This window comes from Candoia aspera, chromosome 4 (assembly GCF_035149785.1).
Source record: "Candoia aspera isolate rCanAsp1 chromosome 4, rCanAsp1.hap2, whole genome shotgun sequence".
NCBI lineage: Eukaryota > Metazoa > Chordata > Lepidosauria > Squamata > Boidae > Candoia > Candoia aspera.
Genome location: NC_086156.1, coordinates 530,816 through 556,717, shown reverse-complemented (window position 1 = coordinate 556,717; position 25,902 = coordinate 530,816). Strand labels below are relative to the sequence as shown.

Sequence of the window (25,902 nt, the reverse complement as noted above, 5' to 3'; positions counted from 1 at the left end):
ATACACTTAGTAACGGTGGCTTTCAGCAGGTTCGCACAAATAACCTGGCTTTCTGCAGCTGCCCCCCGGGGGCGATTGGGGTGAACTTGTGGCAGAAACACATTGCTGGGGTGCTGCATCTTGAGTGCCAAGGCTTTGCGTGCGCATCAGCTGCAGATCAGTGGCCTGGGAGGCTCTGATTAGAAAAACGAGGGTCTGCCAGCCTGTCCCCAAAAAGACCCTGTTGAGACAGCCCATGCCCCTGATCTGCCTTCCCACCCCTGGAAAGAAGAACGGTATGTGTCAAAATGAAGGCTTTAATGGGAATCTTGAGAAGAGGGGGAGAAGAAGGGGGTCAGAAGACACCAGAGCTCAGGGATCCACGCCGAGGGAGCTTTTTCGGCCCTGCTTGGAGAACGACAGGCTTCGGATGCGCGATGCCACTTCCTGCGTGCGGAAGGTCAGGCCGAAGATGTCTTCATGGTAGCGGTTTTGATCCTGGGAGGCCCAAGGACAGAAAGTGGGTCGGCCTGTGAGGCAACTGGGCAAGGGCCCTCCTGTCCCCAAAGTCAAGGCTGAGTGGCAGCTCCCTTCTCCCCATCCAGGGGGGTGACCCTGCCTGCCCCTTACCCACCCCTTACCCGGAGTTCGCTGATCATGTCGCCTGCCTCGACCAGCGACATCCTCCCTTGGTTAGCCAGGATCTGCTGAATGGTTTGCAGAACGCCAGTGGCCATGGTGACATCCCCGCAGACATACATGTGGCCCTCTCGCTGGCTCAGGACCTCGAAGACGTACTCTGCCAGCTGCATCCGCAGCAGATCCTGAACGTAGGTCTGGGGGTGCAGAGAAAGAGCTGGTGGGCCTCGGCCTGTGGCAGACCCACCCGGGAGTTCTCGAAGCCAGCAGCCGCCCATTGAGGAAGCTGCATGCTCGAGTGCTGCCCCTGCCCAGCCAGGAGCTCAATCTCTCGTGCATCGGAGCAGGCAGTCGTCTTCTGACATAGGCGCGTCACTTGGGGGGGTACACCCCAGGTGTGCTTCTGAAGCCCCAAGGACACGTTTCTGAGCCCCTCCAGTGGGGATTCAGCCTGCCAGGGACCTGTTTCTGTGCTGCACCTTGCTGGCAGAGGCTGCTTGGGGTGCAGATGGCCCTAAGGCAAGGCGGAGATGGATGCCCCTAGCGGAGGGCTGACGGTTCCTGCTTGGCTACCTTGGGGTAATCCGGGTCCCGGGAGAAGCCAGCAAGGACGCGGCTCAGAGCCCCTCTCTCCTGCACCTCCTGGATCTCCTGGCAGTAGATGTGGTCATGGCGGGAGCTGCGGCAGCCAAAGACCAAGGTCATCTCGCCCGGGGACAGGCCTGGAAGGACATTAGGTCAGAGGGCTAAAAGGGCTCCTCGGCTCACCGAACCCATCCTGGGCCAGGGACCCTCAACTCACCTTTCGTCTCGATATCGTGCTGCCGTTGCTGCCAGAAACCCCGGAAGGGGGCAATGCCAGTGCCGGGCCCCACCAAGATGCAGGGAGCCACGGGGTCCTCCGGCAGCTGGAAGTTTGGGGCGCTGTGTAGGGCCGAGAGAGGAAGCAAGTTATCTGTGGGATACCGAGGGGGGAGGGGCGGTACCCGAACAGGGCAGGAAGAGCTGTGGCCCGCTTTAGAAGTTGCTCATGGCAGCTCTTCTCTTCTGTCGGCTGGCTGCCCCCTTGGCGCCCCATCCCTCCTGAGGGCAAGCTCCCTCCATGCAGCAAAGGGCCAGCACCCCTCTCTGGTCTATGTGGCACCCAAATGTAAGCAGATATCCCCAGGAGAGCCCCTTTTGCTCTGTGGACTTGCTCCCCAGGTTTGAGGAAGAGGCTGCGTGTATTGCTCTGCAGCCAAGAAGGGACTGGGTGCTGGGTAAGGACTTCTTAATGCTCTGTTTTAAGACTGCATTTTACAGCACTATTTAGGCTCTGGGGGCTTCATCAACCCCCAGATTCTCCCATTGGAAGGAAAGCGTTTGGGATAACAGGGAGGCCTTGGAAGAAGCTTCTCTTCACTCCTGGGGCCCAAAGGGATTCCGGAGCCCTTAATGCACTCATGCCCAGCATGCCTCTTGGCAGGCTCCAAACCTGGTGGAAACACAGCAGCTGCCTTCATGCAACACGTTTAACTCAGTCAGCGAAAGACACAGTGGCAGAATGGGCAGTGGGGGTGGGGGTCAAGGCTGCCTGTCTCCCTCCCTGCAGCCAGAAGAGCTCAACCACGGGGAAACCCTCTGCCCTCCTATGGGCCGGGGTGGCGCTGAATTCTCCAGTCTGACGTGTTGGATCGCAACCGCTGTGCTGCCTGGGGTTAAGTGTTCTGTGTCCAGGGTATCTGGAGGGCCCTGTGCAGGGAAGGCAGCATGAAGTCGCCCCCGAAGTGCACGTTTGGATGGCTGTGCTCCAGCTCCTGCCCTGGAGATCTGGAAGCGAGGCGGTTGGGAAGGCTGTAGCCTGGTTTCCAGAAGGGTGTGGGAAAACATCTCAGTTCACAAACGCCTTTCCACCCGGTTGTGTCTGAAACTTCCCAAATGCCCTTCGTTCCTCCACCCAGTGAGTCACTGCAGCTTCAGCCCAATTCCTCCAGGAAAGGGACGATGCGCAAAATCACTGCAGCGTTTGCTTCAGCTGTGGGCCAAATCCTGAAATGTATCTGCCCGGGAGCAACTGTCTCAAAGAGAATCCAGCCCCCCTCACTGGAGAGAGTCGCAGCGCAGCTTCCCTCAAGCGTGGATGCGTGGCTGTGTTGGGGGGTGGGAGGAGAGCGAATCCAAGAGTCCTGGTACCCATCTCTTGGGGGCTCCTTTACCTTCGCACGAATGCTGGCACCATCTTGCCAGGAGACAGCTGGGACAGCCACGTGGAACACACCCCATAGTGCATGGGGCCCTTTCCGTCTGGGGGGCAAAATGGGAACATCGTGAGCCCCATGGAATTGCCCTCCACGTGCCAGGTGTGCCACGTGGCTGTGGGGCCCAGCCCCCCAATCCTGGTTGGCCTCCAGGGTGCCCTGATTTCCACCTGCCCCACTCACCCTGGCTGTGGTAGTTCAGCACCGCGACGGTGAGGTGCAGTTCTCCCGGGTGGGCATCTGGCGCGGAGCTGATGGAGTATTGGCGGGCCTGCAGCAAGGGCAGCTGGGTGAGCAGCAGCGAGGTGGGCAGCGCCACCGAGGGGAACTCCTCTAGCAGCTCCACCACCGTGGGGCAGCGAAACCATTTCCACTCCTCGTAGAGAAGGGAGTCCTGCCAGGCACAAGGGTGGGCATGCAGTCAGCACAGGCACAGAGGCGTGGAACCAGGGAAAACGGGCAAGGGTCACTTTAACATAGGGTGCATATTACGTATTCAATTAAGGTGGTATCCCAAGCTTGCTGGGTGGGTTACTGAGAGAAAAGGGGGAAAAAATTGGTATGAGATAATGTACTAACAACAACGAGGGAGAACTCCAGAGAAGATCCTCCCCTGCCGTTCTGGACCCCTAAAATAAAGTGAAGCCTGGTAGCCACGCGGGTTCTAGGGGCTTCTCGTCTGGGTGGGAGGTGCAGCTGCCTTCAAGGCACCCGGTCAGCTGTCGACTGTCCCTGGGGGCCGGCTGCGCCTGTTGCTTTGACACCTTCCAGCTCATTCTTCCTGCCTATTGTTGTTTGTAATGGCCTGAGCAGGGGCTAGAGAGGGCACTGGGGGGGGGGGGGCGCTACTACTCACTCCTTTCCACATGGCTGACCAGCATGGGGGGCAGAGTGAATGAGTAACTGGGGCAGATGGCACTGCCAGATCAGTCCTGCTTTCCTGGCCTGCCCTAGAACTCAGTCTGTGGGTGGCAGCAGGGAGGGAGGGTGAAGCTGCCTTCTTGGCTGGTCAGCCCAAACATCTGGGCTGGAGCTCTGTGTAAACTCCTCTAACGGTGGTGCTGGGGGCCCACACCAAACCATTGCCTGCCCCTGGTGCCACGCAAGCCCAGCCGCTGAGCTCGGGCGCCCTCTTCACCTGAGCGGCAGGGAACCAGAGCCTGGGTCTCCAAAGAGCCTCGGGGGTGGGCTTCGTTCACATAAGATACTTAAAGAATTAGCTAGTTTTCTGGCCCTGAGCAACATACTGGCCCACCCCAACCCAGCAGGCTGAGCTCTTGCAGCATGCTAGGGTGTCAGAGACAAGCCGCAACTCAAGTTGGGGGGGCACAATGTGCTGTGTGAAGGCAGCCACTAGGGCTGCAACAAGCCTGCCTAAGCGTGGCCTTCCTGAATCGACCCAGCCGCACAGCCACGTCACGGCCATGCCATCCAGCCTGTCCTTAATAAGGGGGCAAATCAGACTGCACACCGTGGGGCACTTGGTCAAATACTGTCAAATGCTAATTCTGAAGCTGATCCATCAAGGACACTCACTGGCTAATCCAAAAATGGGGTAAGGTTAATCTGGCAAGGCTTGTGCTTGACGGAGCCATTTCAATTACCACGTTGCCTCCAGGGACTTCCACTTTGATCTCTTCAGGGTCTGTGCCAGAACACGGTGTGGCATCAATGGCCAAGCTGGCCATTTGCCTGGCACCTCTGCTTTTCCCTGCTGGTGCATCCATTTTGCCTTGGTGTCTTTTAGCTGGTTTATTCTTGCCAGGTTTGCAAGCCACATGCCAATGCCACGCTCTGCGCTTATGACTAGAACAGCCTCCAGGGTGGGGGTCTCGCTGACTGCAGGGACACCTCCAAGTAGCTTTGCTTGGGAACCGCTTGCTGTGGCTTTCTTTGCGGATGCTTTTCCAGCCTCCCAGGCTGAATTTATTTATGAATGAATGAATGAATGAATGAATGAATTCGAGTGAACTCTAGGAGACAGTGGAGGACAGGAAGGCCTGGTGTGCCGTGGTCCATGGGGTCATGAAGGGTCGGACATGACTTGACAACTGAACAACAAAGCCTAACTACGGTTCATGCATCTCATCCCAGCGTGAGGCGGGGCTAATTCTGCTTACGAGCAGCCCAAGTCTGTGGACTGCTGCCCGGTCCAGAGGGAGGGACGCGCCTGCTCCCCCCACGGGACGGGGACACCTGCGGTGCCTACCTGGCTGAGGCGCCGTAGCTTCTCCTGTTCGGCCCGGTCTTCCGCCAGGGTGGCCAGGAGTTGGAGCAGCTGGGGGCTGGGGGTGGTGGTGATGTCCAGGAAGTAGGTCAGGGCCTGGCGCAGCGTGCAGGGTGGCAAGCAGTTGTGGGGGACCCACATGCGCTTCACACCTGGAGCAAAGAGGCATCAGCAGCCAGAGTGAGACTGAGTTTGGGGGCCAGGAGCAGGGGGAGAGCAGCTGCAGAGAAAACGCAGCCTGCAAGGAAGTGGGGAGGCTCTGCTCAACTGGCCTGCCCCGTTCAGTCCAGCAGGCATTCGTGCCCATGAGTCCACTGAGGGCAAGCCAGGCTTTGGCCTCCATCCGGCACCTGCCTCTTCCCCCCCACCCCACCCCCGTCCCCAGCCAACCCCGGAGAAGCCAGGCCTCCTGGGGGTGAACGAGAGGGCATTTGCTCACCTCCCAAAGTGGGATTTTCTGGCATCACCACTGGCTTGATTTCACCCCAGGGCACTCTTTCGGGGGGGGGGGGATTCCTGCCACTTGCTGGAGGGCAGGGTGTACCTGTGGTGCCAGATCCCACCCTTTCCTTGCCACCTTTGCATGCAGGGAAGGCTCGTATTCAGCACACAAACCCGGGCAACGGCCTATGGGTCAGCACTCCTCAGCGATCAGCAGGGAGCTGCCCCTTGCCCTCACCCTCTGTGCCTGCCTGCAAGGTCTCCACAGCCACAGGCTCCTCTGCAGGGGGTGGGTCCTGGACCAGCCCCATCAGCGCCTCCACCAGTTCTGCTCGGTTGGCGGGGAAGATGCTCACGTGGTCGCCCGGCTGGTACTGCAGCTCTGGCTGGTCTCCCGTTTGCAGCCTCACCAGGATCGTGGCCCGACTGGTGGGGAAAGGCAGGCGAGCCGTTAGGTGCTGTGCAGCCCTTGCCCACCCACCCTCTGAAACGGCTGGGGAACACGCTTCGCCCGGGTTGCGCGAGGGTTTCCAAGACGGCGGTGGCTGCGGAAAAACTGCGGAGGCCAGGAAGGGCAGCCCACCCTTGGCACGTTTGTTGCGCAATGCCTCACCAGGAGCAAAGGGCCGGGTAGGTTGGCCTCGGCAAGGCCTCTGCATGGACTGTGGCAGGGCTGGGGGGAGGCAGCCCACTCCAGCCCTGCCCTTCCTTTCACTGCTGCTGAGCTTCCCGTGAGGAAGAAGCGCCACAGGAAAGATCCGCCTGCCTGGTCTTCCTCCCCTTGCGCTCCGACCCTCTGACTGGCAGAGGGGCCGCCTCCCCCGAGGGAGAAAGGCAGGAGCTGGAGCTGCCTAGACTCTGGGCTGGTACAGAATTATTGAGGTTTCCATGGAAATTCCTCCAAGGTTCCACGGAGGTGACATTTCCTTGGCTGAGAGCAGAGGAAACCCACCGGCACAGGCAAAGACAGTCTAGCAGGATCAAGCGGCCAAGCCTGGGTCCCCAGCCAGCCATCAAGCTGCTTTCCCATCTGATTCAAGTTTTCCTGAGCCACAAACAATAAAATGGGAGCTAGCATGCCACAAAGCAACATGCCAGCCAGAGTCAAGCCTAACCTTTGTTTCCAAGAGGGTGCCCAGGCCCAGCAGATACCAGACCAGACTACCGTGCTTGGAAGATGGCTCTGCTGCCCAGTGAAAAGACAAAGGGGGAAATTTTGGTGGAAGGGAGGACTGGAGAGGCATTCCAAGGATTTGGGGGCAACCTCCCCAGTTTGCCTTCTAGCAAATCAATGTTTTAAGACACTTTGCACCCACCACGGTTGCCATTTTGTGAGAAAGCCCCTAACAGTCTCTCCAAAGTTGTCCACTGGAATGGCAAAGTTGGGGGTCTTACTGGAAAATATTACAGCTGACTATCCAGCTGATGATTATTCATGGCCTAGAGTCCATCCTGCCAGCTGCTTGCAGCCAGAAGACAATGTGATCTAGGCACCGTCAACAGTTTGCAGGGGGAGAGAGAAAGGAAAGTAAAAAAGAATTATCTTCATGAGCATTAATGAAGCAGCCGTTAGGTGCGGCCTTTGCCCCAATGGGGGGTCAACTTAGGGAGCATGATGGGATGTCTGTTCAATCCATCGGAACTAGATTCAAGATGAGCTTGAAATCTTACTACAAGGTATCAAAAATGACCAAACCTGGTAAGAGGATTCCCAAGGCTGGAATATGACAGCTGAAGGGAAGAATTTGTTCAAAAGGAATAGAAGCAAAAGGAAGGGGAGTTACATGGTACATTAAAAGCATCCATTCCTGTTCAGAAATCCAAATGAATGAACTTGACAATGCTATGGAGAGCTTCTGGGTTAAAATAAGCAGAGGAACCCATGAAAGCAATACTGGCATCAACTATTACCCAACCAGTCAAGGTGAGGATGGTGCCTTCCAAAAGACATGCAAACTGCAGATCTTTCAAAGAGGCACAAGTTGCAACGAAGGGAGACGGTCGCCTGACATCTGTTGGGAGAGAAACGCCGCCGAGCCTGGTCCGTCCAGGAAGTTCCGGACTAGCCTTGCTGACCGCTTCATTCTTTCGGAGGAGGAGGAAGGCCAAGAGGATTGCCTATCCTTGACTTGACCATCATCAGCAGGGAGGCTTTGTTGTGCAATTGGAAGCAGCAGGAACACTGGGGAAAGGGGGCTGTGTAATGCGGGAGTTCCTGAGCGTAAGGGAACTGAAGCTGAGTGCAGCTGAAAAACAGAATGTTGACTTCAAGGAGAAACATTTTCATAAACTTAGAGATGTTTGAACGAAAATTCCATGACAAGATACACTCTTGGGAAAAGGAGCCCAAGGTGATTAGGAAACGGAAAGCAGAATTGGGAATAATTAGAGAAGGGGGGAACGGGCAAGACAGTAGAAGAAGACAGTTAAGGCACTCAAAAGACTTGGAGGAGCGCAGAAAACCAAAAAGGAAGCCTCTAGCAAAGAGTTGTAGGCAGGTGGCCTAGAAGTACAGCATGGACCAGTGTTTTTCAACCTTGGCCACTTGAAGATGGGCGGACTTCAACTCCTTTGCTCCTTTGCTTTGCTGGCTGGAGAACTCTGGGAGTCGAAGTCTGCCCATCTTCAAGTGGCCAAGGTTGAGACACGCTGGGATAGACCTTTCTGGGGTCAGAATGAGCTGAGTTAAACAAAGGACGCTAAAACAGCCCAAAGAGTGATGGAGATGCTTAAAAAGCCAATGCAGTTCTACGTTTTGTCAGTCGAAGCACAGTTTCTAGCCATGGGATGTTACGCCCTAGTCTCAAGGACAGGGTCCAGGTCTGGCACCACATTTAAAAAAAAAAGAGACTGGAACAAGTTCAGGGGATGGCAAGAAAGATGATCAGGGAGTCCCAAAAAACCAAGCGCCCAGTTCAGCCATGAGAAAACCGGATGGAGGGGGATATGGCTGTTCCTGTCAGATGCCGTAGAAGAAGGCCAAGGCCTGGTCCCCACCATCCCAGCATCCTGGTGGTGGAAGAACAGCCTGAACTTGCGGGAAGGCAGATTCCAAAGATCCAAGTAAGAAGAGTTTGAATTGATGACCAAGAGAGGTGCCAGGGCTCTGCACTGTGTTGAAGTGGATGCTGGGTGGGCAGCCACTCTTGGGGAGCCTTAATTTGGATTCCTGCCCTGAGTGGGGTGGGGGGTGGACTCACGGCCTTGAAGGCCCCTCCCGACTCTGGGGTTGCAGGAGAGCTGGGTGAAATCTCTTGATGGCGTTTAGCTCAGCCATTTTGGGATGAAACCAGGAGTGAAGCGGGGCTGGCAGGGCACATGTCATTCAGAAGTGATTCTTCTGCCAAGCCAACGTGGGCATCGCTCCTTCTGTACCTGCAGAGGGGGCCATGTTCCTTCTAGGGCTCTCACCTGGAATCCGAGCTCTGCAGGTTCTTGACAGAGAGGACGTAGCATGGAACCACTTTGCGCTTATGCATCTTGGTCAGATCTGACAGGGAGTATGTGAAAGAGACATTTTGGGGGGTGGCTGAGGGTTGTGCTGCCCCCCCCAAGAGGGCTTTCCATGTTGCAGCCAGAGTCCATGGGGGGGGAGCAAAGGACCTCCTGCCCACGGAGACTGCCACCCTAAAGCTCCTCCAGCACCATTTGTGGAGAAGGTGGACATGGCATGACCCTGGGGCGGCCATGGGACGCCGGTGGCGTCAAGCAGGGTGCTGTTTGGCATCGGGTTTTCAGGAGCTTTGGGGGAGATCCCCTAAGAACCCCCCAAACAGTTGCCTGGTTTCCCTCCTCCTGCCCCCCACCTTCAACACTTTCCATTAACCTTCAGAGTTAATGAGCATCTAGGATTCTGCCGAGCACCACCAGGGGAGGGGCGGGCAAGAGCTCGGCCAAGTGTCCGCTGCTCCAGAAAAGAGAGCCAATTCGCCAGGCTGCATTGGAAGGGAGGGACGGGAAGTGTGCTCTGGCCTTGTACCTGCCAGGAGGTCAAACGCGGCACCGGGGTGGGCCAAGAGGCGGTGCCGGTTGCGCTTCCAGCTGCAGCGGTTGGAGAAAACCTCGGTGGGCACAGCATCCAACTCCACGCAAAAGGTGTCACAGGCAGCCTGCGGGGAAGGGGCCGGAGATCAGGGGAAGAGGCAAGGGGCGCGCCGCAGCTGGAGCTCCTGGGCAGAGCAAGAGACAGGGGACGGCTCGTGCCCCTCCCCAGCCGGCCACCAGGTGGCAGTGACGCCCCGCCCGTCCCAAGGAAATAGGGGGATAGATAGCAGGAGCCGCGGGCGCGCCGCTTCTGCGGCCGCGAACAGGAGAGCGGCCGAGGCGCGTGGTCGGCTCCGCCGGCGCCAGCCCCCCGCACGCACCTTGAAGACGCTCGAGGCCCAGATGCGGAAAGCCTCTTCCTGGCCGCAGAGCTCGTCCCCCTCGCCCAGGGGCACGATCCGCTCGCCCCCCAGCTCCTCCAGGCGCGTGTCCACGGCGCGGGCGAAGGCGCAGAAGTGCGGGTAGGCGCGGGAGCCCAGCCCGAAGACGGAGAACCTGGGGACCGGCAGGCAGCGGGTCCGGGAGCTGCTCCTCCCCTCCGGGAGGCCCGGGGAGAAAGCTCCCGCGGCGCCTGGGCGCCTCTCTCCCCGGGGGCCAGCATCCCGGCTCAGCCTCACCCCGCCCCCCCAAGCCTGGCCAATCCCTCCATTCCGTGGACCACCCGGACTCCAGCGGCGAGGCGGCGGCGGTCCCGGCTTCTGCGCAACAGTTGCTGCCGGCCCAGCTGCCCTGTGAAGGCTCCCTGTGGCCCCCCCCCCCGCCCTTGTCGACTGGGAGCCTGGGGCTGCTCCCCCAGAAGCGTGGGCTGAGAAAGATGGGGTTGCAGGGCTGAAAGGGGGGCAGCCTTCACAGGAAGGGGCGGGGATGCCCAGCTGGCCAGACGGCAATTGCGGCCCAGCCCTTCCACCTCCTTCGGGGAAGGGCCCCTTTGCCAGGGCAGAGTGGGATAAATCGATGCCCCCTTTAGCCAGAATGAAAACCAAGAGGATCTGCCCACGACAGCCCCCATAACCCAACGTTTGTCTTGAACCCCTAGTCCAAATTCTTATTCAGAGAGTTCTCATTCAGAGAAACCACTTGCTGGCCCGGAAAATATTTAATTAGGGGAGTAAAATTAATATTTTGCACTAACTTGGCCTTTCTGCTGCTGTTTGAATGCTTTTGATTATTGGTGGACCTAAACATGGCTGGGAATTACATGGCCCCTGTAAGAGTGGGACTGCTGCGAAAGCCTCCCTGGCCTGACTCTCCCAGCAAAGCTCCGCTGATCAAGAAGGCCCAGGAGCTACCCCCCCCCCCCCCGCGCCAGGATGGTGGAGATGCTCCCCCTTTTCCGCCCTCCTTTCTGGAACCCAGGGGATGCCAGAGGGAGAGAAGGGTTGTGCGGGCCCCCTGAAATGTGGTGCGGCAGCAACCCCAAATCCCCTGTGGAAAGCCCCTCCAGCCTTGCCCCCCAGCAGGACCGAGGCCGGACCTGGCTCCCCCCCCCCACTGCCCAGAAGCCCACCTCAGCGTTCCCAGGGCACCGGCACTGTCCGTGTTGCTGGACTCCCGGCGCTTCTTCTTCCACAAGGCCACCGATGGGTCGGACTGTGAGATGCTGTTGAAGCGCATCTTGTAGCTCCTGGAGGACGAAGCGCAGAGAGTGGAGGGGGTGTGTGCAGAGCCCTTCGTCATCCTTTCCGACAGTTGGAAGTCATGACCGTTGGCTCTGCCCTCTGTGCCCTCTTTGAGCCCTAGGCTGCCTGTGGCCCCTCCCCCTGTGGCACACAAGCCATGGGGGGCGTGTCCTGGGCCCAGGACCTGCGCGAAGGCGAGGCACTTCCTGTGGATCAGGGCAGACCCGAGCCTTTGAAAAGGGAAAGGCTGGAATGCGGTCTGGAGTTAGGATTGCACCAAGCTAACCCGATCTTTCTGCACTGGCTGGGGATGAGGGGTGGATGAACCGGACTGCAACCAGAGTGCTTAGTAACTCTTCTTACCCTAAGTAAAAATAAAACTAAGGGAGGTGGGAGAAGGGGGCTGTGCTAACAAGCCTCTTGGGAATTTTCTCTGGGCAACGCTGTCCAGGGGGGATTCTTTGGAATTAGCCACGTACATTAGGACCCTGTAAATGAGGCCAGGCCCAGAGAGAAGAATCCCACCTTCCATTAGGGCAGCATTTTCTACTGTGATCCAAGGACCCCTGTGGGTCCCCCAAGACCCTCTCGGGTCCACAGAATCAAAATTATTTGCCAGATATTAAAGATACTTGCAAAAATTTAAAACTTTACTCATTTTTTATTGTTAAAAAAATTGGGGTTTTTCATGAAAACATGACACATTTTAATATCTAATGGGTTTAATATTGTTACTTTTACATGATCCAATAAATATTCTATGAATGCATCAATTTTAATTTTTAATGCAGTAAATATCAATCGATATAACCCATGCAGATAAAAGCTCTTTTGGGGTCCTCCATAATTTTTAAAAGCGGAAGGGGTCCTGAGAGAAAGAAGTTTAAGAAACACTGGGTTAGAGCATTGCTGCTGATGCTCAGTCTTTCTGGGGGACTGAGAGGCCAAAGCGGCATCCCTTTTCTGGCCCAGGGAGTGCCAGCATTTGGAGGTAGCTTTGGCCTTAAGCTAAGGTGGAAAGTAAGAACGCCATCTTAGAGGGCTCCCCCAGATGTTTAAGAAAAAGGAGGGAGCATTACGGAAAGCAGGTTATGACAACACAGGTCTCTGCAGGAGGCCACCTTCCCAATTGTGTGTCCCCCAGTTGAGTTGGACTTCAAATCCCCATAAATGTGGATGGGCTTCCACCACCTCTGGGGAAGGAAGGCTTCCCTAATGCCACTGATCTGCTGCAACATGGAATGGGGGCTTTTCATGTTTCCTGATGCAATCCTGGGTGGGTTGACTCACAGGGCACCCCGCCAGCGAGATCCTGTGGCTTCCTTCAGGCCCACAAAGGGCTACAGCTCAATTCTTTCCTTGCCACATCAGGGGAAATGCCCCCTTGCTCCCTTCTCCAGAATGCTTCTTCACTGGGGCTTCACATGATGTAAAGTTATTCAAACATGCTGATTAAATCAACAGCCAGGCTCCAAGCCAGACCCTCTGAAGACCTTTTCTGTAGAGACCTCCCTGCCCATACAAGGGCCGTAAGCTGCAGCTCCCATGGCTGAGAAGGCCTGAGCGGGCGGAATCTCCACCAGGCTTCAGCAGCTGAGCCAGCCGCTGGTTCAGAGAAGACCTCAAGGCCTAACTGGGAGAAGAGAGAATTGGCGGAGAGGCAGGCAGGGGAGATCGCAAGGCTTACTTTTGAAGCTCCGGCTGGGCAGCTCCAAGATAAGGGCAGGACATCTCCATCAAGGCCTTGGCAAAGCTCTGCAAAGAAAAGGAGACGGGGCAGACTCGCAGGGTCTCCTTCTGTGGAGGGAGGACCCTAGCCAGCCTAGGTTTTCTGCAGAAGGAGGCTGGTGTGAAACTTGGTCCTTCCAGAGGGAGCAGCCCTTGCCCAGCAGCCAACCTCCTCTGGACACATCACCACCACCCCTGGGGAAGGTGGCAGAAGGAATAAGGTGCAGCCTTATCAGAGGCTGGGGGGGGGGGGGCAGCTACTGCTCAACATATTCCAGGCTGCCCTTGCTAAGAGGCCTGATGGGATCACACCCACTTGTATTCTAAGCCTGGCAGAAATACATGTGAGAAACCTCAATCTCGGGAACGATAATTGGCAAGTTAAAAAGAGCCAGAGAGGACCACCTTCTCTTCTGCAGAGAAGAGATCAAAAGCAGACCTGGAGCTGACTGTAGTTCCGATCACGAACTTCTTATTGCACAATTTAGGATCAGACTAAAGAGATTAGGGAAGACCCACAGATCAGCTAGATATGAGCTCACTAATATTCCTAAGGAATATGCAGTGGAGGTGAAGAATCGATTTAAGGGACTGGACTTAGTAGATAGGGTCCCGGAAGAACTCTGGACAGAAGTTCGCAGCATTGTTCAGGAGGCGGCAACAAAATACATCCCAAAGAAAGAGAAAACCAAGAAGGCAAAATGGCTGTCTGCTGAGACACTAGAAGTAGCCCAAGAAAGAAGGAAAGCAAAAGGCAACAGTGATAGGGGGAGATATGCCCAATTAAATGCAAAATTCCAGAGGTTAGCCAGAAGAGATAAGGAATTATTTTTAAACAAGCAATGCGCGGAAGTGGAAGAAGACAATAGAATAGGAAGGACAAGAGACCTCTTCCAGAAAATTAGAAACATTGGAGGTAAATTTCAGACCAAAATGGGTATGATCAAAAACAAAGATGGCAAGGACCTAGCAGAAGAAGAAGAGATCAAGAAAAGGTGGCAAGAATATACAGAAGACCTGTATAGGAAGGATAACAATATCGGGGATAGCTTTGACGGTGTGGTCAGTGAGCTAGAACCAGACATCCTGAAGAGTGAGGTTGAATGGGCCTTAAGAAGCATTGCTAATAACAAGGCAGCAGGAGACGACGGCATCCCAGCTGAACTGTTCAAAATCTTGTGAGATGATGCTGTCAAGGTAATGCATGCTATACGCCAGCAAATTTGGAAAACACAAGAATGGCCATCAGACTGGAAAAAATCAACTTACATCCCCATACCAAAAAAGGGAAACACTAAAGAATGTTCAAACTATCGAACAGTGGTACTCATTTCACATGCCAGTAAGGTAATGCTCAAGATCCTGCAAGGTAGACTTCAGCAATTCATGGAGCGAGAATTGCCAGATGTACAAGCTGGGTTTAGAAAAGGCAGAGGAACTAGGCACCAAATTGCCAATATCCGCTGGATAATGGAAAAAGCCAGGGAGTTTCAGAAAAACATCTATTTCTGTTTTATTGACTATTCTAAAGCCTTTGACTGTGTGGACCATAACAAATTGTGGCAAGTTCTTAGTGGTATGGGGATACCAAGTCATCTTGTCTGCCTCCTGAGAAATCTGTATAACGACCAAGTAGCAACAGTAAGAACAGACCATGGAGCAACGGACTGGTTTAAGATTGGGAAAGGAGTACAGCAGGGCTGTATACTCTCACCCTACCTATTCAACTTGTACACAGAACACATCATGCGACATGCTGGGCTTGGGGGAATCCAAGGCTGGAGTTAAAATCGCTGGAAGAAACATTAACAATCTCAGATATGCAGATGATACCACTTTGATGGCTGAAAGCGAGGAGGAACTGAGGAGCTTTATGATGAAGGTGAAAGAAGGAAGTGCAAAAGCTGGCTTGCAGATAAACCTCAAAAAAACCAAGATTATGGCAACCAGCTTGATCGATAACCGGCAAATAGAGGGAGAAAATGTAGAGGCAGTGAAAGACTTTGTATTTCTAGGTGCGAAGATTACTGCAGATGCTGACTGCAGTCAGGAAATCAGAAGACGCTTAATCCTTGGGAGAAGAGCAATGACCAATCTCGATAAAATAGTTAAGAGCAGAGACATCACACTGACAACAAAGGCCCGCATAGTTCAAGCAACGGTGTTCCCCGCAGTAACATATGGCTGCGAGAGCTGGACCATAAGGAAGGCTGAGAGAAGGAAGATAGATGCTTTTGAGCTGTGGTGTTGGAGGAAAATTCTGAGAGTGCCTTGGACTGCAAGAAGATCAAACCAGTCCATCCTCCAGGAAATAAAGCCAGACTGCTCACTTGAGGGAGTGATATTAAAGGCAGAACTGAAGTACTTTGGCCACATCATGAGAAGACAGGACACCCGGGAGAAGATGCTGAAGCTGGGGAGAGTGGAGGGCAAAAGGAAGAGGGGCCGACCAAGGGCAAGGTGGATGGATGACATTCTAGAGGTGGCAGACTCGTCCCTGGGGGAGCTGGGGGTGTTGACGACCGACAGGAAGCTGTGGCTGGGCTGATCCATGAAGTCACGAAGAGTCGGAAGCAACTAAACGAATAAACAACAACCCACGCTTCTCTCTCGGCTCGGAGCGAGAGGACGGGGGAGATCACCCCAACAGCACGGAGCAGCCGTTACCTCTCCATTCTCAGGAGGGTCTCCGTTGCCAAATGTGCTGGTTACCACCAGAACAAGAGTCTCATGCTCCAGGGAAACCACATCGTATTCATCAAGGCACATCACCTGTGGAAGAGTGCAGGAGAGATGTGGAAGCACAGTAAGATGGAAACACAAATGCCCCCCCCGGCCCACCAACTGGGAAGACTTGCTGCTTTCTGCTGAGGGTTCAGATGAAGCAACCCAGCTGGGGAGGGGGAGGCCTGTTCTCTTTCCTTATTCCCTGGATGGCATCACCAGAGGGATGCCCTCCTGAGCCAGGCAGATGGACACTTATAGATTTACAGACACACTCTGTAAGAAGAAGGGGGCTCCACCCCAGAACTCAGACTCAAAAAAAGGATTAACCATTTGACAGGAAAGGCCGATTTCTGTAAACACCGACGCCGCCTGGCCGTGGGCCTTCTCCGCAGGCTCCCCCTCACCAGCCCACCCTTGTCCCACAGCTATGGAAGCGGAACCCCAATGGGGGATAGGGGACGCCTGTCCCGCCAGGGGCTCCCTGAGCCTAGACCACAGCCCTCCGGTCGCAGAGCATGGAGAGGCCCGACACATCCACCTGCACAGCTTCCCAAAACGAGGGAGCAGCCATGGTGGGCTTACCTTGGGGGCGAAGGCTGACTGGAAGAGCTCCCTCAGGTTGAAGGCATAGGCCTTGGACTTCCCTGTCTCAGAGGCATACAGGATGGTGGCCTTGACCCGCTGTGCCATCACGTGGCCCATCAGCTTTGCTGAAATCTTGACTGCGCTGCAGAGGCGAGGAAAAAGGGCTGCAGGTGGAGAAGGCCCAAAGATTCCTGCCTGCCTGCCTGCCGCTGTGGCTCGGGGCTGCTGGGCCAGTGGCCAAAAGGCAGCCTCGCTCTCCTGTGCTTGGCCTCCCCAGCCCCCGGGCTCTGTGCGTGAGCTGAGCACCACATGCTTTGGAGGCTCTTGCAGGAGGTACCGCCTCGCCTCTGAGGGACGCCGGCTCCCCTCCCCGCAGTGCTCACTTGGCGATTTCCTTGAAGGTCTTCTTGCGCGTGATGGTGGTACCTTTGGGGATGTAGGATTTCCAGGGGTCAGCCTGTGGGGACAGCAGCTCTCTTAAGGGGTGACAATGCAGAAGTCAGCTCTAAGACCCTGACAGCTCTCCACGGGGATGATGGGGGGCTGCTGCTGCTTGCTGTGGAGGAGACAGGCCGCCTCCTTGTGTGCAGGTGACCCTGCTTTGGACATACCCTTCAGGCCACAGGGGTTCTTAAGTTAACCCTGCCCCGTGGAAAGGTCTGGGGAGACCAACAGGGAAAGTCAGCAGCTCAAGCAAGGCAAATGTCAAGGGCCGCTGAGTTTGGAGAAAAGGGGGCTTTCTGTCAACGCCCCTCGGAAGCCCCTGAGGACTGAGGCAAGCAGAGAGAAGCGGCCAGTGTGATGCTGATATTCTGGCCCCACCCAAGGAGGATGCCATGGCCCCTCCCTCCAACCTCCTCCCTCCTCCTTCCTTCCTTCGTAACAGCTTCTGGTCTACCCATCTGTTCTCTTTCATGGGGATCTTCTCTTTTTCTACCCCACAAGAGTCTTTCAGATGTTCTCTAAGCTGCTGGGGCAACCCCTTCCCCTCTTCCCCCTTCCCTGCCATTGGAGTGACTGCTGAGCGTAACATGTCCAAATGCCCTGGGCATGCAGAAGTGGTGCAGGCATAAAACCCCAACGAGGTTACAACTAACCAAGGTAGGCGTGTGGCCCTGGCCCTCACTGGTGCTCCCCAGCATGTTTAATTAATTAACCGGCATAGACTGCTGCCCAACTCAAGCCATGTGACTCTGGGTGGCTTACGACCAAAGGCCAGCCATAAACCCCCAAAGGGGCCATGTGACATTAAGAAGGCGCGCCCCCCTCCCGTTAGCGGCCAGGGCGGGAGGGGCCCACCTGATAGCGGAAGCCAGGGGAGAGCTGGTAGTTCACGAGCTCCTGGTGGAAGATGGGGGTGAGGCTGCCCGAGATGGGGGGCACAAGCCAGACCCAGTCTGCTGGGCACCCCCCTCGGATCCGCTGCTCATTCTCCAGGTGCTTCATGAAGGATTCAGCCACCGCGTGGTGGTCCACAACAGTCACCTTGGCAAGCTGGAGAGAAGGCACTGCTCAGAGAGGGCTGAAGAACGGGGCCCAGTGAGCTGCCCAAGGCCCCCTCCCTCTTCAGAGCCATGAAGGATCGAAGGATCAAAGGAGAGGGGATGGTTCTGCTCCTCGGCCAGATTTCTAAAACCACTGGGGCTGGGTCAGCAGGACCAACCCCAGGATGATGCAAAGGCTCCCTGCCCTGGAGCTGTGGCATATGCTTCTTGGTGGCCTGGCCTGGCCTGGCCGCTGTTCTGCTGGCCTGAGCAGCCCCTGGAGAGAAGAGGGAGGGAGGTGGAGAGAAGGGGGAGAAAGCAGGAGGGATGGGGGGGTCACTGGGAGGGAGACCTCGAGGAAACCTGACACCAGGACTGTGTGGTATTAGCCCTGTGGTAAAAACCTGCTGTAAATATCTGCATGCAGTAAAAGGCCCAAATGCCTCCGCTGTCGTGTGTTTCTGTGTCTGTTGCCCCCTTTGCAAAGAAATGCCCTTCCCGTTCAGAAATGGACCTCATACCCGGTGGCAGCAGCACAGATTCGCTCAGGGATGTCAGCAGCCGCTTTCCAGTCAATCAGCCCCTCCGTTTATCACGCTCTGATCACACACCCCCCACTGTCCGGCTCTCTGCCCCCCCATAGCTCGTCCAGCATCCCTCCTCCCCAACAGCAACCCCCCCTCACCTGGAAGCTGTGCAGCACAGCCACGTTCACCTCCACGGCCGCCTTGTCCTTCCAGAGGGACAAGGTTGTCCATGTGTCCAGCCCCATTTGTTCGGCCACCTCCTGCAAGAAATGCTGTGGTTGGGGGTGGGGGGGTCCAATGAAGCAGGAGCAGAATTTGTGGATGAGGCCCGGGATGCCCGGCAGCCTCTGAACAGAGGGTCGGGGGGCTCTTTGGAGTGACTTGCTGGGGAAGAATCGGCCTTTTGCAGGCAGAGGGAGATGGGCGTGGGGTGGCAGCAGAAGACCTGTGTCTGCCACTGATGGGATGATGCGCCAGGACCCTGTAGACCCTCACAAGGCAGCCACTGAAGGCTCTTTCCCTCTCCTCCTTGCTGTGGGGGGAGCACAGCCTCAGAAAAGCTTTGGGGCTCCCCAGGCAGGTATAAGTGCCCCCCAGCTCTCTGTGGCTGCATATTTTCCATTAGAGACCACCTGATCCCGAGAGGTTGGACAGCCCTGCAAGCTGCAGCAATTCCCGTTCAGAAGACTAACCAACTGGGGGGGAGGGGAGGCGGCCTGAGAGGTGGCCCCTTTCACCCCTTGGGGGGTGCCCAGAGGGGCAGCAGAGGGCTCCCTACCTGCAGGAGGTTGTAGCGATGGGTGTCACAGAAGTTCCTCATCCCGATCTCGCAGCCCACGTACCAGCCGCTGAAGGGGGCTGCCGGGAACTCCAGGCCCCCAATCTCTAGCAGCATGTTGGCCACGGCTGGGAGAGCGTACCAGCGGAGGCCCAGGTCCTTGAACCACGGCAGCCTAGGGCAGATGCAGGGGCAACGGCTGAGGAGCGGGGCCTTCCAGTGTCCTTCCCAGCACACCCCACGGGGGAGGGAGGTCCTGCTGAGGCGCGTCCAGCCCTCGGAAGCTTCTCTTGCGTAACAGCTACCGAGTGGCAGAAGAGCCTTTGTGGCCCCAGCACTTGAGCAGCTTTCCTCAAATGCTGCCCTCTGCTGCGGCCCGGTCATCTCCAGCGTGCCCCCCCAGCTGTGCAAAGGGGAGTGGGCGATTCCACCCCATGGCTCTAGAGGGAGCTGGCAAGGGGGCCAAGCCCTCTACTGGTCTGGGTGGGTCGGCTCTCGCCAAAAGTCCGTGTCCCACATCCTCTTGTTAAAAGGGCTCTCCGAGACCCCCGGCCACTTTTGCGGCCCCATCCTGGCACACAGCCGCAGCCCAGCCATACTCACGTGGGGTGGGTGATGGGCACCTCCAGCACCAGTTCGGCGGGCAGGACGAAGAGCTCCGGGTCCTCATCTGGAGCCTGCAGCAGCAGCGGGAGCACGTCAAAGCGGCCATAGGGGGGTCGCCAGCCGTACTGGATGCAGAGCTGGGGGCGGAGAGGGCAGCAGTAGGGAAGGGGAAGAGTCCCCTGAGTCTCCTGGCCAGCCCTCCCCTCACCTGCTTCGGCAGCAGAATCCTGAGGCCCCATGCAGGCCACTGGGGGGAGACCCCCTGGCCAAGTTGCCAGTCTTGTCAAAGGCAGGGATTGGGACCAAGAGGGGGTGAGGATGCTCCACATATTCCACCTGCCTCTCCCCTTTGCAGAGAGGGGTTAGAGGCTCCAGCCCCTTCCTGGGCCTTGGTGGTGCCCAGCAGGGAGCTCCCCTGAACCCCCATTCACTCAGGGCACAAGGCAGAGGGAGGACGGACAGCTGCAGGGCAGGGCCGGGGGCCTTTCTCCCGGGTGGGTTCAAGTATTTCACTGGACTCATTCCCTGCAGCACAATGCCCTGTGCCAGGCCTGCTCCAGGGGGTGAGAGAGCCCAAGTGGCCTGGAGGGTGGAGCCTCGTCAGGGTGATAGACTGCTGCTCACCTCGGTGATCTCCACGTTGGCCGGGTCTCCCAAGACAGTGCCATCGGGCTGCTGATAGCCCGCATAGCGGATGAGCTGCTGATTCCAGATGCGGAAGTCCCCGCGGCCTGCCACCCGTGTGGGAAAGATGGTGATGGCGGACCTGGCGGAAGGAAGTGAGGGGGAGACCTCAGGGTTCGCCAACGGACCCTCCCACTGGCGGCCCCCAGCCCACCCCGCAGGGCTCACCGGAGGTTGCCACGGTTGGTTGCGTAGTTGATGTGGGTGCACACGAAGTTGAACATTTCCTGGGCACTGGTGATGTCCCGGGCATCAAACACCTGTAGGAAATGAGGGTCAAAGTGGGCGCAGAGGCTACCCCGGCCCTTGCCAGCCTTTCCTGCTTGCCCGCCTTTCTTGAGGCAGGGCTGCCAAGGAGGAAGAAGCAGGCCCAGGTGGGCAGCCAGGGGGTGCCGGCCTGGATGTTGCCTGCGGGGGAGGGCCTGCACGGGTGGGGCAGTGGCTATGCCCCACAGCCTTCAGGACTGCCCCAAAGGCTGGGGACCCGTGAGAGAGGTTGCTAGAGAAACAAAAGCAGGCGGAACTGGGAGGGAGACTGTCTCTGGCAGGGCTGGGGCAGAAAGAGCAAGATGGCAGGAACCCGGAGCCTGGTACCCCCCAGAGCTGCCCCTGAGGCCTCCATCTGGAACTGCCTGCTGGCTGGAATGTGGGAGTCAAGGGTGTTCCCAGGGTGGCTCTGCCTGCACTCTGCGGGATCCCTGGCAAGGCAGAGTAGGTGAGGCCTGCCCCCCACAGCACCTGCAGCTTGTTCCACTGGATGCGGCCCAGGCAGCGTGCGGCATTGCGCCAGGCGTGCTTGGCTCCAAAGACCAGCTCGGCTTCTAGCAGCTGGTAGGAGCCGGTGTTTGCAATCTGCTGCTGCACCTCCTGGAGACGCTGCAGGTGGGCCTGGGACTCAGCGCTGAGGAGAAGGGGGAGAAAAGCTGGGTCATCAGATGCCCATCCCTGCCTGGGAACTTACAGGGGCTCCTAGCTTGGAGGGCTTCCCCTGCACCCTCTGCATCCTCGGCGCAAGGAGGAAGGGCAGCCCCGGCTGGATGCCCTTCTCCTCTGAGCCGGGACCCATCCAGGCTCTGCCAGGCAGTGTGGGGCTGGTGAGAGCTGGCACCTCCCCCCTTCCAAGGCAGGGTCCCGGAGGCCAACTGAGCCAGCTGATCCCATCCCCGCCAGGAGGGAGAGAGGAGCTGGCCGTCTGGGGGAGTGCAGAGAACAACATGCAGCCGCCGTGGAGGCCCCAAACCAGGTGGGGAAAGCGGCTGAAACGCTCAAGGAGATCCGAGGAAGCCCGTCAGGGAAGAGCCTTGGCTCAGTCCCACGCACCGGCCAACTGCTCTTTCGGCCTCCTCTGACATTGTGATGACTGGCTCTGAACGATTTGCCTGATCTTTGAAATAAATTGGCCGCAGCGTCTCCTCTGGGGGAGACAAAGAATTGCCTGGCCCCTTCGTGGCCACCCCCAGCCACAGGCATCGTGGACTCCCAGCCTGAACCAATGGTCTTCCTGGGCCGAGAAATCCTGGCCTAGACATTGCAGGGGGAGGAAGTGCCAGTGGCTTGCCAGCTGCTGGGCAAGAAGAAGACACCCAGGCTCTCCTGCCTGCTGGGGAAAGGTGGCTGGGGGTGGTGGTGTCCTCGAGCCAAAGCGCCTCTGGCTAAGCGGATCTTCTTGGCTGCAGGATTGGCAAAGGGCTTGGAAGCTCCCTCCCCAGAGAGATCTCTCTCCTCCTTCCTTCAAGGGGCAAGGCTCAGAAGCCACTGGGTCCCCCAAGACAAATGCCAGGGGCTGGGGAAGGGGCTGTCCTGGCAGGCTTAACTTGGAAGGACAGCCTGGCGGCACAGGACACGAAGAGGCCAAAAGCCTGGCCCTGTCCTTCTTCGGGGCTCTTTGTCCAATCGTAAAGTTCAGACGGGCCACGAGGCTGGAGTTGGGCCTCCCCCAGAGGCCTTGGCTGCCCGGGTCAGGGCAGGGACGATGGGCCAGAGAGCTCTGTGCTGTGAGCCCTTTATTATTTATTTATGTTTCCATTCTCAGAGCGATAACATTTTTCAGAGCCAGGCTGGAATGTTTTTGCAAGGGGAGGAGAGGGGTCCGAAAGACCACGCGTGACATCCGAGGCCGGAAGAACGGCTGTGGGAGGGAGGGGGCTGCTGATAAGAGGCCCAGAACAAAGCAGCAGCAGCAGAGGCAGGTGGGGGCCTGAGGCACTCCTGCTCCAGGCGGGGCCGAGCGAGTGGGGTGGGGGGCCTGGGACAGCAGAGGGCCCAAACCTGGGCGGCCTCCCTGCCCCCTGGGCTGAGGTTCACGGGCTTTGGGGGCCTTGTGCCACTTAGGACCGGCCCTGGGGAGGAGGCTCCCGGGTGGGGGGCGGATGCAGCCTTTCCCTCCGGGACTTCTGCACCCCGAGAGCTCTCCAGCCTCCTCCCGGATGAGGACTGGCCGCCGGCTCTGCCCCCCCCCCCCGTCCTGCAGGCGCAGAGAAAGAGGGCGGGGTGTTGCCCAGGGAACTGGGGTGCGCGGATCCTGCCTGCTCAGTGCTGCTGAGGACCTGTCAGAAGGGGAGATTCCCAGCTCCTGGTGGGGCAAGGACAGGAGGGTGAGGCCCCAAGGTCAACCTGGCAGTGGGGACAGTTGGTTGGCACCACCGCCAGCACCAGTGGTGGCAGCAGATCCTTTCTGTGCTCCCCCTCCCCATTTCTGTGGGTGAAGCCGCCGCCCAGGAGGCAGACTGCGGCCGGTGACGGCAGGGCTGTGGCGGGGCTGGAGGGGGCAGCCTAAGGCTCTGCGGAGATGGACTCGACTCACCGTTTCATGCTGCTGTAGTAGAGGGTGATGAATTCCTGGGCCAGGGAGAGCAGCTCTTCCTTGGAGCGGGGCCCCTCCGGCCTGGCCAGCATCTGCTTGGGCAGCATGGCGGAGCCCAGGCAGCGCTTCCCATTGCAGGGCACCTCCTGGAAGGGCGAGGGACTCTCCGTGGCAGGCAAGGGGACAGGCCTGCCCTCAGCCCCTCTCTGCCCGCGGGGTTGGGCTGGCATGCCGCCCAAGAAGCTGCTCCGGGTGCCCCCACCTGCCCTCCCTGCCTCTGACTGGGCCCCTCCCACCGCCGCAGGCACCCGCACCTGTCTGGCCTGGGCGCCGAGCGTGTCATACAGGATGCTGCCGGTCTGCCAGTTCTTGATCCTGGAATACCGGGGTGGGTCTGCGGGGCGCTCGGCCGGCGAGCTGGGGAGATGAGGGCAGGTCGGTCCAATGAGCCCCTGGTGCTGCTGAGCCTCCCAAGGTGGGGGGACAGCTGCTACCCCACCCAGACCCTGGGCGGCTCGCCTTCCACCTCCGGGGCCTGCATCAGGGGCTTGGTGCCATGCTGGCATGAAGGTGGGTGGAGGGGCCTGGAGCGTTCAGGCAAAGAAGACCCGGAACTGAGTCACTGGAGAGCCAAGGAGCCCCTAGCCAGGGCACTTCCTCTTTCTGGGGGGGCTCAGTCTTCTCCCAGGGTGGGGAGCATCTCTGGCGCATGGCCCTGAGTGCTCCAGGAGTAGGTGGGGCATGGCCTCCTTGGCCAAGGACAGGCAGCCTGCTCAGAATGACCGCGCTCGAAAGCCATCAGCTGAGGAAGGCAGAGCAGGGCACCTTCCTCTGGGCAGCTGGCAGTCCCCGGACACAGGCTTGAGCAGTGGCACCTACCCCCACTCCCGCCCCCGCCGCTTGGGCGAGGAGGACTGCATGGGAGGGAGGCATTTCTTCTTTTGGGCAAGGGGCACTAATGGGGGGGGCACCCTTGAGGGCAGAGAAAGAGATATGGCCACCGCCCCCCTGCTGAGCTCCCGCCAGGTCTGGGGAGAGGAGGAAGCAGAAGAACAGGCCGGAGTGGGAGGGGGAGCAGAGGCATGGAAGGGAGATCGGGGCCTTCTGCAGGAGAACGGGGCCTGGAGCTGGTGGCCTTCTGCATCTGCCATGAATAAATGGTCTGGGCAGCCAGGGAGCAGGCCTGCTGCCTGGACACGGGTGGGGCTCCCCACAAGTCGATGGGGCCATGGTGCCACCCTCTTGAGGAGCACCAGTTTGGGGAAGGCTGGCCAGCCTGCTCGTTAAAAGCCAAGTCCCCATTTTTATTTAGTAATGCTGAAAAGTAAAACCTGTATCTTTCCTGCAGGAGAAACATTCCTGCCACCCTGGGCAAAACCAGAGGGGGCATCTAGGTCTGAACTCACCCCCCTCCTCCAGGGTTGCAGGTTGGCTTTTCTGGGCACAATTGGAGCGAACCCCTGGTCGAGGGGGACCCTGCCAAGCTTGCAGGCAGGACCAGCCCAGGTGGCCACTGCACGAGTGAAGGGCGCATGAGGAGGCTGCGCTGGACACCAGAGCCCAGAAGGCCGTCTAAGGAGCAGAGAGCACCTGTCATGAGCACTGATGGTGAGCAGGAGGGGGCCCCTATCCAGGGGGGGAAAACGCATGAGTAGTAGCAAGAATTTGAGCTGTCGTTCAAAGAGACACAGAACAGACCCGCCTTGACTTTTGGGGTTTATCTGTCTGGGTTTTCCCACGCTTCTTCAGTTTGTTAGGATTTTCTGTCTACTGTAGCAGTAATAAAACACTAGAGACCTATTCCTCGTCTCGGTGTGGTTCCTGCTTGTCAGGACAGCACCCCCACCCCGTCCTGGGTTGCCAAATGCAGCCTTCTAGCAGCTCCACCGGGCCTCTTCACAGGGGCAGCAGTTCAGCAGTGTGAAGCAGCCGGTGGGGGGGGGTGTCATTCCCAGTCACACGCGAGCCAAAGAAGGGCCTCCCGCTGCTGAACAGCCCAGCTTGAGCTCGACCCCCGCCAGCCGGTCTCAGCCCTCATCGGTCTCTCCCTCCCTCTCCCCCAGAGCAGCTCTGTGGGGTGGCCTTTGCTCCCTTTCTCGCAGAGCAGCCCGGCCCACGGCCAGAGGGCAGCACCTCTGAGCACCCGGGGCAGAGGTGGGGGCAGGGGGTCTGCCCACCCAGAGAGACCCAAAGCCTGCCTGGGCTCCCAGTCCTGGGCCTGCTCCTCTGGACACAACCCACCCGCGGCCTCCTCCCGCCCTGACCTGCTCTTGTGGACAGGGTCGCTCTCCTCCGACGTGGAAGCCCGGTGTCGAGAGCACAGTAGGTTGCACCCGCGGGCGTGGGGCTGCGAAGGGCCCCCAGGCCAGTTCCCCATGGCTCTGCTCTCCGACTCCCAGCTGCGGGTGGCTCTTGAGCAATGCCAGGAAATCCTGCCTTTTCCTACTGCAAGGAAAGATGGGCGGGAGGGGGCAGGAGAGCAAGTGGCGGGGGGGGGAGGCGGATCAGATCCTGCCCGGCTGCAGGCGGCACCAAGGCTTGCACGGCCACCCCACATGGTGGCCCGGGCACCCTTCGGCCTCCCAGCCTGGTCCCTGCCTCTTCCTGCCCCCAGGCTGTCCCAAGCCTCCACACAGCCCCTCCTCTGCTGCTTTCCAGAGGAGAGGGAGGGGAGGGGGCTCAGAACAGCCCCCCGTGTGCTTGGCAGGAACCACGGGGTTGGCGTCTCTGTGGGCCACAGAGGTCTCCAATGGCTCGGTCACCCTGGGACGCAACGGGTGGGGCAGCATCCCTG

The 25,902-nt window shown here is 58.2% G+C and overlaps 1 protein-coding gene across 3 annotated transcripts; it reads right to left on the bottom strand.

Annotated features, from left to right (window-relative positions):
* Positions 1 to 300: 300 nt before the first annotated feature.
* On the bottom strand, positions 301 to 25,517 carry NOS3 (nitric oxide synthase 3). Of its 3 annotated transcripts, XM_063303181.1 has the most exons (26): positions 25,373 to 25,517; positions 23,423 to 23,525; positions 23,109 to 23,254; positions 21,044 to 21,206; positions 20,474 to 20,565; positions 20,246 to 20,387; positions 19,619 to 19,758; positions 19,016 to 19,190; positions 18,396 to 18,497; positions 17,526 to 17,720; positions 16,610 to 16,683; positions 16,224 to 16,368; positions 15,582 to 15,686; positions 12,874 to 12,941; positions 11,075 to 11,191; positions 9,888 to 10,062; positions 9,503 to 9,632; positions 8,935 to 9,013; positions 5,762 to 5,949; positions 5,065 to 5,234; positions 3,039 to 3,249; positions 2,814 to 2,901; positions 1,421 to 1,542; positions 1,192 to 1,340; positions 621 to 815; positions 301 to 477 (listed from the first exon to the last, which is right to left on the bottom strand). In XM_063303181.1, the coding sequence occupies exons 1-26, from the start codon at positions 25,483 to 25,485 to the stop codon at positions 352 to 354; spliced, it is 3,513 nt and encodes a 1,170-aa protein (XP_063159251.1). In that variant the 5' UTR covers positions 25,486 to 25,517; the 3' UTR covers positions 301 to 351. The 3 variants fall into 3 exon arrangements, with proteins under 3 accessions (XP_063159251.1, XP_063159252.1, XP_063159253.1); XM_063303182.1 differs by lacking the exons at positions 301 to 477; positions 621 to 815; positions 1,192 to 1,340; ... (2 more) ...; positions 3,039 to 3,249; positions 5,065 to 5,234 and having other exon boundaries at positions 5,862 to 5,949; positions 8,899 to 9,013; XM_063303183.1 differs by lacking the exons at positions 301 to 477; positions 621 to 815; positions 1,192 to 1,340; ... (5 more) ...; positions 8,935 to 9,013; positions 12,874 to 12,941 and having other exon boundaries at positions 9,509 to 9,632.
* Between the last annotated feature and the right edge of the window lie 385 nt (positions 25,518 to 25,902).